We start from the raw sequence: 11,993 nt of genomic DNA, 5'->3' as shown, positions 1-11,993 counted from the left end.
GTGGGAGGTCCGCCGGAGCCACCTGCTGCCCTCCCGGCGACAGGCAGAGCGCCCCCTGCGGCTCTCATTGCCGCCCTAAGCGCGCACTTGGCACGCTGGCGTCTGGAGCCGGCCCTGGCTATACCTCTGTTAATGCAACTTAAAATTGCATTTGCTTTTTTTGCAACAGCATTGCATTGCTGACTCATGCTGAGGTTGTGATCCACCACAGCTCCCAGATCCTTCTCAGCTGGTTATCCTCCATTCTGTATCTGTGCATTTGCTTTTTCTTCTCTAAATGTAGCACCTCACATTTGTCTTTGGTGAATTTCATTTTGTTATCTATAGCCCTGTGACGCTGTAGGGAGAGGGATGGATTGACCTGGAAATGGTGTTTAGTTTTACTGGGACTGTCTGCATGGGGGATGGGAGAGCAGGGGATGACTTTAGGTGAGGGTCAGTACCTGAGGCTGTAACCTGAGCCAGAAAGGGGGGTGGGATGAGTCGATACTGCGTACTAAGGTTATTCCCTGTTTACACTGGTGCCCCAGCGCAGCAGCAGCAGCAGCAGTGCAACATTCTTTATTCCTCTCGAGGAGGTGGAGTACAAGCAGCGCTGTAGCCAGGGAGATACAGCGCTGTATGTGCCTTGCCAGTGTGGACGGGGAGTGAGTTACAGCGCTGTTGGTGGCTTTATTGTGCTGTAACTCTCAAGTGTAGCCAAGGCCTAAATCCACGTTCACACTCAGGGCTAGTCTACACTTACCGTCTGGGTCGACGCGGTGAGTTTGACTTCTCGGAGTTCGAACTATCGCGTCTGATCTAGACGCGATAGTTCGAACTCCGGAACCACCGCGGTCAACTCCGGTACTCCACCACTGCAAACGGCGGTGGTGGAGTCGACGGGGAAGCCGCGGAGTTCGACCCCGCCGCGTCTGGACGGGTGAGTAGTTCGAATTAGGGTACTTCGAATTCAGCTACGCTATTCACGTAGCTGAATTTGCGTACCCTAATTCGAACCCCCTTTGTAGTGTAGACCAGGCTTCAGCCATGCTGCATGAAATCACACGCGTGGAGCTGAGCAGTGGTTTCAGCTCAGCTGGCACTTCTGACCAGTATAATCAAGAGAGTCATGCTAGGCATTGACAATTCCTGTCAGTGACAGACCAGATTGGTTACACAGCTGCCCTACCTCCTTTTCACTTTATCTAAGGTCTTGGCCACACTTGAGAATTACAGCGCAATAAAGCCACCAACAGCGCTGTAACTCACTCCCCGTCCACACTGGCAAGGCACATACAGCGCTGTATCTCCGTGGCTACAGCGCTGCTTGTACTCCACCTCCCCGAGAGGAATAAAGAGTATTGTGCTGCTGCTGCTGCGCTGGGGCACCAGTGTAAACAGGGAATAATCTTAGTATGCAGTGACTGATCTCCGGAAGCTTCCCATAACCTTTTAAAGTGAAGGTTCCGCTCTTTGTTTTGTTGTAAACTCTGGGCTCCGGGAGCTGCTTATCAAAAAAACAAACACAGCTCCTGTTTGCTGTAAATGAGCAGAGGCAGAGGGCTCCCTTTGGAAGGCCCACAGCTAGTGTTTGCTTGAATAGAGGGGGAGGGAGGAGGGTCTGTTTCGGTGAGCGGCTGCTTATCTGGTCTGTGAGGAAAAAACAAAGAGGTGCTGTTCACTTTCAGTGAGTCAGAGAGGGCTAGGGGAGGGGGTTGGAACTTGCAAGGCAGCTGCTGACACAGTGTTGGCTCCAAAAATCCACTCTCTCTCTCCCCCACGCTCCCTGTCACACTCCACCCCCCCTTTTGAAAAGCACGTTGCAGCCACTTGGAACGCTGGGATAGCTGACCATAATGCACTGCTCCCAATGCCGCTGCAGATGCTGCAAATGTGGCCACAACAGCGCGCTGGCAACTGTCAGTGTGGACAGACTGCAGTGCTTTCCCTACTCAGCTGTACGAAGACAGCTTTAACTCCCAGTGCTGTACAGCTGCAAGTGTAGCCATACCCTCAGCCACATGACTATGATTGTGAATGGAAATGTAGCAAGGGGCTTATTCCGCATACGTCATCACTCATGTTTAGCAAGCTACATGGCCCTTCATTTTCCATGTGGCATCCTCTCAGCTGTGCCAGAAGTTGGCTCAGACATCCTTGTTCTCCCTCTGATTCACAGACACAGAAAATACAATATGGAGAAAGACGCTTTGTGGAAATACTTGTAAAAATTAGATCAATGCATTACAGCAGGCCTTTGCTACTCCAGTCCGTTATGCCTTGATGTATTTTGTGTTACTTGTGTAGCCTACTAGCTACATTTAAAATAAACTTTTATTATTTCAGCCTGATACAGTAATGTCTGTAGTGCAGCAGCATGATTTATTTTCTATTTTCATTAGCCTATAGGCTAAAGTAAAAAGAAAACTTGCTACGCATTCATTGGGTTTTTACCACTGTACTGTACACTACTGTCCAGAGTTATATCTTTTACATATTCTATTGTAGACACAGTAATGGCATTTCTATTGTATTCTATTGCATACACAGTAATGGCATTTCAGCACAATGATTTCAACATTTAAAATAAATTGAATAGCTACTATGGGGGGGGGGGTGTACAATTAAAAAAAAATCCAATACCTTGTTATTTTGGACAGCTGGCCTGTCTCCAGCCATGCCTGGTTTAGCCAAGGATTACTGTACCAGAAATTCAGTAGACAAATAAAATGTGAATTTCTATAATTCATATTGAAGAAAATCAGTATTTTAGTGGCATTCCAGGACCTTCATATTTTCGACTACACCACTGTCTCTAGCCCAGTGGTTAGGGTACCCAACTGGGAGACCTGGGGTCAAAACTCTGCTCCAATGACTATTTAAGTGTTCCCAAGTAGAGATAGATACCAAATTCCCTTTAGGGGTGGGGCTTAGGCCACATCCCTCTCCTCCGCATTTCCTATTGGTTGGTTTAGGCAGCTCCTCACTCTTAGCTTCATAGAGTTCAAGGCCAGAAGGGACTTCTGCGATCATCTAGTCAGATCCCCTGCCTGACACAAGCCAGAGAACTGCCCCCAGATCATTCCTAGAGCAGGTCTTTGTAGAAAAACATCCCATCGTGGTTCAAAAACAGTCAGTGATGGAGAATCTATCACCACCCTGGGTAAATTCTTCCAATGATTAATTACTCTCACTGTGACGTTTATGCCTTATTTCCAGTCTGAATGTCTATCTTCAACTTCCAGCCACTGGATCATGTTAGACCTTTCTCTGCAAGACTGAAAAGCCAATTACTAAATATTTGTTTCCCAGGGAGATACCTATAGACAGTAATCAAGTCACCCCTCAACCCTGTCTTTGTTAAGATGAATAGATCGAGCTTCTTGAGTCTCTCACTATATCTCTCACCAGAGGTCCTGATTTTTATAGGGACAGTCCTGATTTTAGGGTCTTTTCCTTATATAGGCTCCTATTACCCCCAACCCCTGTCCTGTCTGGTCACCCTATCACTATAAGACATGGTTTCTAGTCCTTTAATCATTCTCATGGCTCTTCTCTGAACCCTCTGCAATTCATCAACATTCTTTTTGCATTGGGGCACCGGAACTGGACCCAGGATCCCAGCAATTGTCACACCAGTGCCAAATACTCCCACTGTAGATTCTTCTGTTTATTTATCCCAGGATCACATGAGCTGATTATCCACCAGGACTCCCAAGTCCTTTACAGAGTCTCTGCTTCCCAGGATAGAGTCCCTCATCCTGTTCCTAGATGTATTCATTTACAATGAGCCATATTAAAACACATACTGTTTGATTGCTCCCCAGTTTACCAAGTGATTCAGATCGCTCTGTATCAGTGACTTATCCTCTTCATTATTTACCACTCACCCAATTCTTGTGTCATCTGCAAACTTTATCAGTGATGATTTGATGTTTTCTTCCAGGTCATTGATGAAAATGTTAAATCACGTAGGGCCAAGACCTGATCCCTGCAAGGACCATCCTGGAAACACACCTGTGCAATGCTGATTCCCAGTTTACAATTACATTTTGAGACCTATCAGCCACTTTATAATCCAATTCATGTGTGCCACGTTACTTTTGTAACTTCTAGGTTTCTGATCAAACTGGAGTGCAGTGCCAACTCAAGCGCCTTACAGAAGTCTACATACATTATGTCAATACCATTTCCTTTATCTACCAAACTTGTAATCTCATCAAAAAATTGTTGATTTGCATTAAATAAATTATCCTCTTGAATTCTTTATTAATTGAATCTTATACCAGCTGCTCCATTATCTTGCCTGGGATCGATGTCAGGCTGACAGGCCTGAAATTACCCAGGCCATCCCTTTCACCCGCTTTAACAATTGGCCCAACTGACTCTCTCTCTTGAGCGTATACGGAGCCTGGGCACTTAACCCAGGGCTGTGAGTCCACTGGGCAGCAGGGCACATGAAGCTAGGCATGGCCACGCTGGGCCGAAGTCCCTTGTGTGGTTCTAGCCAAGGTCTCACAGGCTAGGAATTGAACCCAGCATCCCAGGCCTTAGCCCCCAGCCCACCCCACCCCACCCCACCCCACCCCTCTAGGTGCCCTGGGGGAGCGTGGGAAGGACGAAATCCCTGCAGCGATGTCTGTCTCCTGTTCTTAGTTGCAGGCCACAAGAGCCCTGTATGTGATCCTGCAGGAGCAGGCCTGCAGGGAGGAGGTGAAGGAGCTCTTCCCTCAGCTCTACGTCGTGCTGCTCTTCCACGTCACACACACAGTGCAGTACCCTGCTTCGCAGGAGACGGAGCATAACAAGAAGGACACGGCCGCACCCCTCAGCCCCGTCAGGTACCGCCAGCCCGACACCCAGCCTGGGTTCTGCAGCGTCGCCCGCAGGCACGCAGCAGGGCCTGGCCTGGGCTCACTCAGTAACAAGAGGCTCGCTCTGCACACAGGTTCGCGGTGAAGGCCATGGAAGCTTTGCTTCTATGCGCTGGCTACAAGGAGCAGGTCACCTTCATCCTGAAGCAGGGCAGCTGGGACCTGCTCATGAGCTCTGACACGCACCACAAAGGTGTCTGCCTGCTTGCCCGGAGAGTGCTGCCCAGAACCGATCACAGCAGCAGCTCCCCTCCCTGGCCCAGAACACGGCCACATTGCCTTCCCTGCTGGGTGAGACGCGGCTCCCAATCGCCTGCATGGAACAGGCTGCAGCCTCTGTGCTGTTGGCCAAGGGGTCAGTCGGATACTTCTCCACCCTGCGCTGCCTGGTGTAAACCGCTTCCTGCGTGGCTCTGGCAGGCATGGCTGGGCAAAGACAGCCTCTGCCATGTCTTTCCGCAGCGTTGTTGTAGCCCTGTCAGGCGCAGCACATGAGAGAGACAAGGTGGGGGAGGGAATGTCTTTGGTTGGCCCAGTGACTGTGGGTGAGAGAGAAGCTAACACAGAAAGCTCCAGCGCTTGTCTTGGGTGAATCTAAGATATTCTCTCACCCACCCTTCTGTCTCTCATCACCCAATATCTGGGCACATGAGGAAGACCACCGACCCCACCGACACCCTTCTGTGTCTGCAGTTCTCTTGCAGCCCCAGCACTACGTGCTCAGAGCTGGCCTCATGGAAGGGCTCCCTGTCGAGTGATTAAGGGTTTGGGTCTCTAGCACATAAGCCGCTGGGCATTTTAAGCCAGCAGGAACTAGTCCGTGCCAGCTGCGCGTGACTAGTCGCCCGGGATCCCCTGTCCTGTGGCACTGGTCTGGTTAGATTCGTAAATGGAGGACCAGTCCTTGCCCACCTTGATGATGTGGTGTTTGTGTTTCCTATGCCAGGGCCATGGTTTCGCTCAATTTCCAGGAGCGAAACTGGATTTTCCACCATCTCATGGCCATCCTCAACGATCGGGACGATAGGCGGTACGTCCCGGCCGTGGCGCTCTTCATTCAGGTGAGCCTCACCAGCGGGTGAGGGTCGTGAGAAGAGCCCCGGCCCAGCGGTGACTGGGGCATGGGGCTGACCTATGGCCAGGGACAGCAGATTTGTAGAAATTTTGGTGGTGCTCAGCAGAACCTGCCCCTCCAAACTCTGCCCCCCTAAACTCTGCCCCCAACCTGCCTAAGCAGGGGCAGGGAAAGCTCCTACAATCTTAGGGGTGGAGTCACTCAGTCTGGGCATTGTTACCTGTCCCAGCTGGTGTCACGGGGCTGGAGCAAGGCCCAGGGTCAGGTGTCTCTTGTTCCCCAAGGCTCAGTTCCATAGAATGGTCCCTTGTGTGACCTTGGCCCTCGAGCCCCCTCTGACATCCGTGTGCCATGCGCAGGCCGGGCAGCCACCTGCCCATTCATGGCCAGTTCACCTGCCCCCTGCAGACCGGGCGACCCTTTGGAGCACAAGGCTGCAGACCCCCCCGCCCCACACCACTGCTCCGTGTGCAGCTGAGCCTTAGTGAGGGAGCAGGGCAGGCCTTGATCTCAGCTGGAGCCTCGAGGGGCCGTCGCGCTAGCAGCGTTTCAGTGGGGCCCACACGGTGACCAATCGCGATGCCCTGCATGCAGCCCATGCTGGGCCTTGGCCAGTGGAGCTAAGGGCCCCGTGGCAGAGATGAGGCGCGAGAGGCCAGCCCCGTTCTCTAGCTTGATTTGCTGTTGCTGTGTTAGCTCCTCCAGTGCCCTGACCTTGGCAACGAGCTGGAAGACGCCATCGTGGAGGAGATGAGCAGGCAGCTGAGAGACCCCCAGACCGTGGTGCGCTGGTTGGCGCTCAAAGGCCTCCTCAATCTGGCCCTTCTCCCAGAGAAGGTGAGAGGGGAGGAGGGCTGGGGGATAAACCCAGAACCGCAGGGAGCTGCTGCAGGGCTGGGGTCATTGAAACCTTCCCGGGGGTATGGCCCTGGCCTGGAGTCAGGAGCCCTGGCTTCTATTCCTGGCTCTGCCACTGACCTGCGGGGTGCCCTTGGGCAAGCCCCTGCCTGGCCTTTGTCTGCTGTTCTGCAGGGCAGGGCCTGGCTCCTGCAGGGTGCGTCTCTAGGTGTGTGGAGCATCTGGCACAGCTGGGCCTGATTGTGTCTGGGGTCTCTGTGATCCAAAGAACCCTAGCACTAGAGTAGCAGCAGAGCTGCAGACTCTAGACCCCCAGGGAATGCTGGCGACCCCAGTGATCAGGGACGCTTGGATAGAGCCATTTCACTACAATTAGGAACCATTTTTTCCTACAAATCCCCTTTTAAAGCCTCATAGGTTTTAACTGTTGACGTCACGGCTCTGTCCCGCAGCACTCGCTCCTCTGAAGAGCTCTGGAAGGGCCTTTTGCTGCTAAGATCTCATAACAAGTTTGATACCCACAATATAGTGAAGGCAGAGAAAGCCCTTGGGGCTTAAATACACAGATCTGACAGCCTGGTAAAGAGGAGACAATCTGAAGGCAACTCTCATTAATGATAATTTACTTCGCCTGAGAATAGGGGGTCAGTCCGGTTTATTAAACCCGGACTATGACTAGATCAGACATGGAGAGGGCGTGACTGTAATTCTCTTTGTTATACACCATTCCCATCGTTCCATGCACTTCAGCCTGGTTTTCACTTGCTTGTGGTTCATTTTCCTTTCTGGAAACGGTTAGCCTGTATATGACCTATTTTTTCCCTGATGCCGGTTGAGATTTTGTGGGGCTGTCTTTGAAAGGTTGAAAAACCAAATACAGGCAGAGCGCCAGCCGCGCGGCTGTGCAAGTGGCTGAGCAACTCCTGCCGTTGTTTGATGATGTAAGGCCTGGCAGCTCACAGGAGATCCCATCAAACTGCGGACATGTGAATGGGGGCTAGGGGGTGGGCTAGCAGGGCCTGTGCTATGGTCCTAGCCAGAAAACGGATTGTCATAAATCATGAGCCCATTCCCGCCTTCCTCTCACTCTCCATGAGAGCACATGGCAGAAAGGATGGGAACCCTGGTGTCCCGCAGGCCTACTGACAAGGATGAGGGCAGCCTGGGGACGAGGCTCCCCTTGGGGAAGGACGTGCATTCCTGAGCCTGCATGCAGCGAGGGGGCCTCTGCAGCACAGGGTGCTGCAATGCTCTTGCTGGCTTCCAGGGTGACAAGTGATGGTACCTTGGTGAAAATCTGCCCCTCCTTTCCCTGGCCAGGAATCCTACAGCTGGCCTGTCAGCTCCATAAGGAAATGGCTGTCTGTAGGTTCTGCACCTACCGCCCTTTCCTCTCCCCTTCGTTCTCATGGCAGGGCAGTGTCAAAGGAGGGGAAAGTTCTCCTCAGATCTTTTGTACCCACAAACTAGCCCCCGGCGGCGCATTCACCAGACTGATGTTCAGTCCCACACTGGGTGGCGAGATCCAGCAAGCGGGCAGGGGAAAGGGGCCCATCCCTTACTGCCTTCCAGGGGTAATGCCCCAGTGGGGGCTCCTGGAGGGACTCCCCAGCTCTCATAACGGTAAATCCTACTCTCAGCCCTCCCGAATTCTGCTGGGACCCTGCCGCTCTTTATTTAGTAGTGGCACAGGCCTGGCTAAAGCTGTTCCCAGGGTCTCCTGGATCCCCAGCTGGCCAAAGGGACAGGGCAGCCTGGACCAAGGATGCAGGATCTCGCCCTGGGGCGAGCCCTTTAAACCAAACCCCTCTCAGGCCCGGGGGGAACAGAACAGGTTCTTTATGGGGCAGGGGTTATATCCAAATAGTGTTAATGAACACAACGCCCATTGTTGTCAGAAGTGTGTTGTCAGAGTGCTACCGGTGTGGTGCTCTGCTTTCTCCTTGTTGATATCACTCGGCTGCGTGCGTGTGTTCCCTCTGTGTGCTGCCCCAGCTCTGCAGATAGCTGACACAGCAGACCCAACGAGAACCCCCAATAACCACAGAGTCCAGTAAGATGCAAAGCCACGTCGGCTAGGTTTATTGCGACCTCGGACACAATTGCAGTTCCCTGTAGGTTTCTTAGCCTAATTCAGGGCATACTACGAGAAAGTGCCTCTTGGCAATGGACCCGGCTCAGTGGCGGGACTTTCCACTGCCCCCTCGGCCGGACAAAGGCACCGCCCCAGGGATGCATTCTTATACACAGACACAAACAAGTTACACATCACACCTGACGTATGAGGTACAACCCCTCCACGTAGCACGGTACAACCTTTCTACGTATTTAGGTGCCGCCTTCTACCTTGTACATGTTGGTTCGATCAAAACAACTCTATCCATCATTTTACCCTTTTGCCCCTGTCATTGGGATGGGCCAGCCTGTTCTTTGTTATCTGTGTGGAATGTGCAAGTATGTGAATGTTCAGTACCTTTTAGATACGTATCAGCCCTTTCCTTGCCAGCTTCTGTGAGCAGGGCCTGCCTCTGGCTCACAGCTTAACTTTGCTTTATATTAGCAAAGTCTTGTTCATTACTTTAGTTCAGGCCTCAGGCCTCATACTGGGCCTTTATCATGGCCTGCACTTACTACACCCATCACCAGGGAAAGGCAAACAGGCCTCAACAACTGGAGGGAAGACCAGAGAGGTGCCAGTTCAACATCTGCCTGTGCCCGCTGCAGTGCAACCCTGATGCCCCTATACCCCTCCCACGTGTTTTGTACAGAGCCTGCCCAGCTGTTCTGAGCTGACCCCTCGCCCCACCCCAAACCGCTGGAGGCTGGGTGGCTTCCAGTCATGGCTTCCAAGGCCCCCTATCTGGGAGCTCCTGCACATTTACCACCCCTTGGCCCTGGTTAAATTCACCCCAGGTCCCTGAGCATGGCCCAAACAAACACCAATGTAGGAATTTGCCCCCCATGCCTGGCCCCCTTGGCCTGGCTAGAGGGCCGCTGTGGGTCAACACCAGTGTGAGCTGCGCCTGCAAAGCGGGTGGACAAACTACACCCCCCCTTCGCTCTTTGAATCTTTCCTCATCGCTCCCTCTCTGCCGCCCCTGTCCTGGCGCAGCTCCACCCTGAACGTTTCCCCTTGGTTGACAAAGGCGGGTGCTGATGTCAGTGCACCCAGAGCTGGCTGTGAGAGCCCAGTGGCAGTCTCACCCCAGCTTACTGCTCTCCCTGGCCAAGAAGTTACCAGGCCAGCCCCTCAGCTGGTGGAAATCTGCATCTCTATTGCCTTCAATGGCGCTATGCCCATGAGACTCTGGCCCCAGCTGTGGCTGTATGGCTGGAGGTGAGTTACCAATACCCCCTGCAGGGCAGACATCTCTGGCACAGTGTGCGCTCGCCCCGCTGGATGAGAATGACTGTCACAGTGTCTCCTCCCCTCCCTATATCGTCTCTTGCAGGTGTCCAGCAAGCTCCGGGTGCTCTCCATCACCCTTTTTAAAGACCTGCTGGAGCTTGTAAGGGGGCCCAACCGGAGGCAGATGAAGGAGCATGTGCTCCAGAGCCTGGTCCCACTGCTCCTACTTGTGCATGATGAGTGTCCCAACGTGTCCCAGGTGAGGCCACGAACTGGAGTCTGCGGCTGAGATAGTTACAGAGCGACCAGTAATTTGTTTGGGGGGGGCAACATGTGACACCCCCCTTTAAAGGGTCTGGCCGGTAGAGGGCAGGTGCTCAGTGCTGTGACAATCAGGCATTCAAAATCACTTGAATGTTGAGTCCAGTAGTGCCATGATCATGGTGCCCCACCCAACTGCTGAGTCTTCTCTGCATCCTCTGAGCTCAACACCCCCCTGCAGCCAGGCTGAGAGATTGGGTGGGGCGAGGAGTTGCCTCACCACTCCTACAGCCACTGGCCTCCGCACACTCCCCTGGCTGTGCTGGTGGGAAGAGCACAACCCTGGCCATGGCCCCTACCAGGGCAGAGCAGCATTTCCACCACATTTGTTCGGGAAAAGGGAAGGGTGGGTGACATAGCTCAGACTCCTCACTCCCAGAGCAGGTTCACAGCTGGGCCTCCCAACCGGAGCTAGAGAATGGCTGAGCTCCCTCCTCGGCATTTCCTGGAGGGCAGCAGGGCACCTGAAGTTAGGCGGCGCCTAACAATGCCCAAGCCCCCTTTGTGACTCTCCCCCTCTCTAGGCCTAAGTGCCCATCTGTGCATTGTGGGGGAAGGGGAAGGGTAAATACAGGCAGGGATGAGCTCTCAGATACTGCAGGGATGAGGCAGTCCTAGAAATAGTGAGTGAATGGGGTTCATTGGGACTTCTTGCCTGTGTCTGGAGGCTCCCCCAGCTGTGGAGGGTGGCGGGGATGTTTAGTGAGGGTTGCGGTTGTTCCCACTAGTCCCCTGCCTCCTGCCACCCAGCCTGCTGCCTCCTTGTTGTGGGCCGAGAGGTACAGAGCTGGCTTGGCCTGCCGGGGCTCTCCAGAGTGCCATAGCTCTGACCTCCATTTCCTTCCTTTCAATCTTAGACCTCAAAGGCTTGCAGCAGGACAGCAAGTCCACAGTCTGATGCCTGGCTTCTCAGACCATCTTCATCCTGGAGGCCTTCAAGATCCAGCCTCCAGCCTGCTGCGGCCTATGGACATTTGTCCATAGGATGACCACCATGTGCACTGCGGAGAGCCCGGTCATTGAAGCTGCCCAGCTGCCCTAGCTCTGGTAAAAGCCAGCCTCCCTTCTCTGGGGGCTTTTGGCATCAGACCCCGCCTGGAGCAAGGTGGAACACTTCGTGCCAGACCATGACTTCTTCCCCATTGGCTTCCTGCCCTGTCCAGTCACCAGGTACAGCGCCAAAAATGTACACGACTGGAAATGGGAACGGAGGGTAGAACATAAACCCTACACCAGGTGTGGGAACATGTCAAAAAGTACATGTTGAATAAAGCTATTGAGCAGTTAACTAGTCATGTGCTCCCCCTCCCCTCCTGGTACATAGCAATCCCCCCTGTACATAGCAATCCTCTGTTTCAATTTGGTGCTTTCTGATGTATTTTTATGCTTTTATTTATTTTATTTCTTTGATATATTAAATAACTGTATTTACAGTAGTACATAGAGGTATAAAAGATTTACACATCTTGTCCTGTAAACAGAACACAGACCGCTCCACTGGATCCCACAACCCATACAGGGAGAAAGCCGTAGC

At 52.8% G+C, this 11,993-nt stretch overlaps 1 protein-coding gene across 1 annotated transcript in view; it reads left to right on the top strand.

The window, feature by feature from the left end:
- The window catches only part of LOC120404003 (maestro heat-like repeat family member 5), a 28,800-nt gene extending 17,053 nt beyond the window's left edge, over positions 1-11,747 (top strand). Inside the window, exons 12-16 of the mRNA XM_039536018.1 lie at positions 4,639-4,823; positions 5,803-5,917; positions 6,628-6,768; positions 10,242-10,397; positions 11,317-11,747. Coding sequence (XP_039391952.1) covers positions 4,639-4,823; positions 5,803-5,917; positions 6,628-6,768; positions 10,242-10,397; positions 11,317-11,448 — 729 coding nt within the window. The 3' untranslated portion in view covers positions 11,449-11,747. The remainder of the gene's footprint in view (positions 1-4,638; positions 4,824-5,802; positions 5,918-6,627; positions 6,769-10,241; positions 10,398-11,316) is intronic.
- Positions 11,748-11,993: the final 246 nt, after the last annotated feature.

This window comes from Mauremys reevesii, linkage group 4, assembly GCF_016161935.1.
Source record: "Mauremys reevesii isolate NIE-2019 linkage group 4, ASM1616193v1, whole genome shotgun sequence".
Lineage (NCBI taxonomy): Eukaryota > Metazoa > Chordata > Testudines > Geoemydidae > Mauremys > Mauremys reevesii.
The sequence above is the reverse complement of the archived record's forward strand: the minus strand, read 5'-3'. Positions and strand labels throughout refer to the sequence as shown.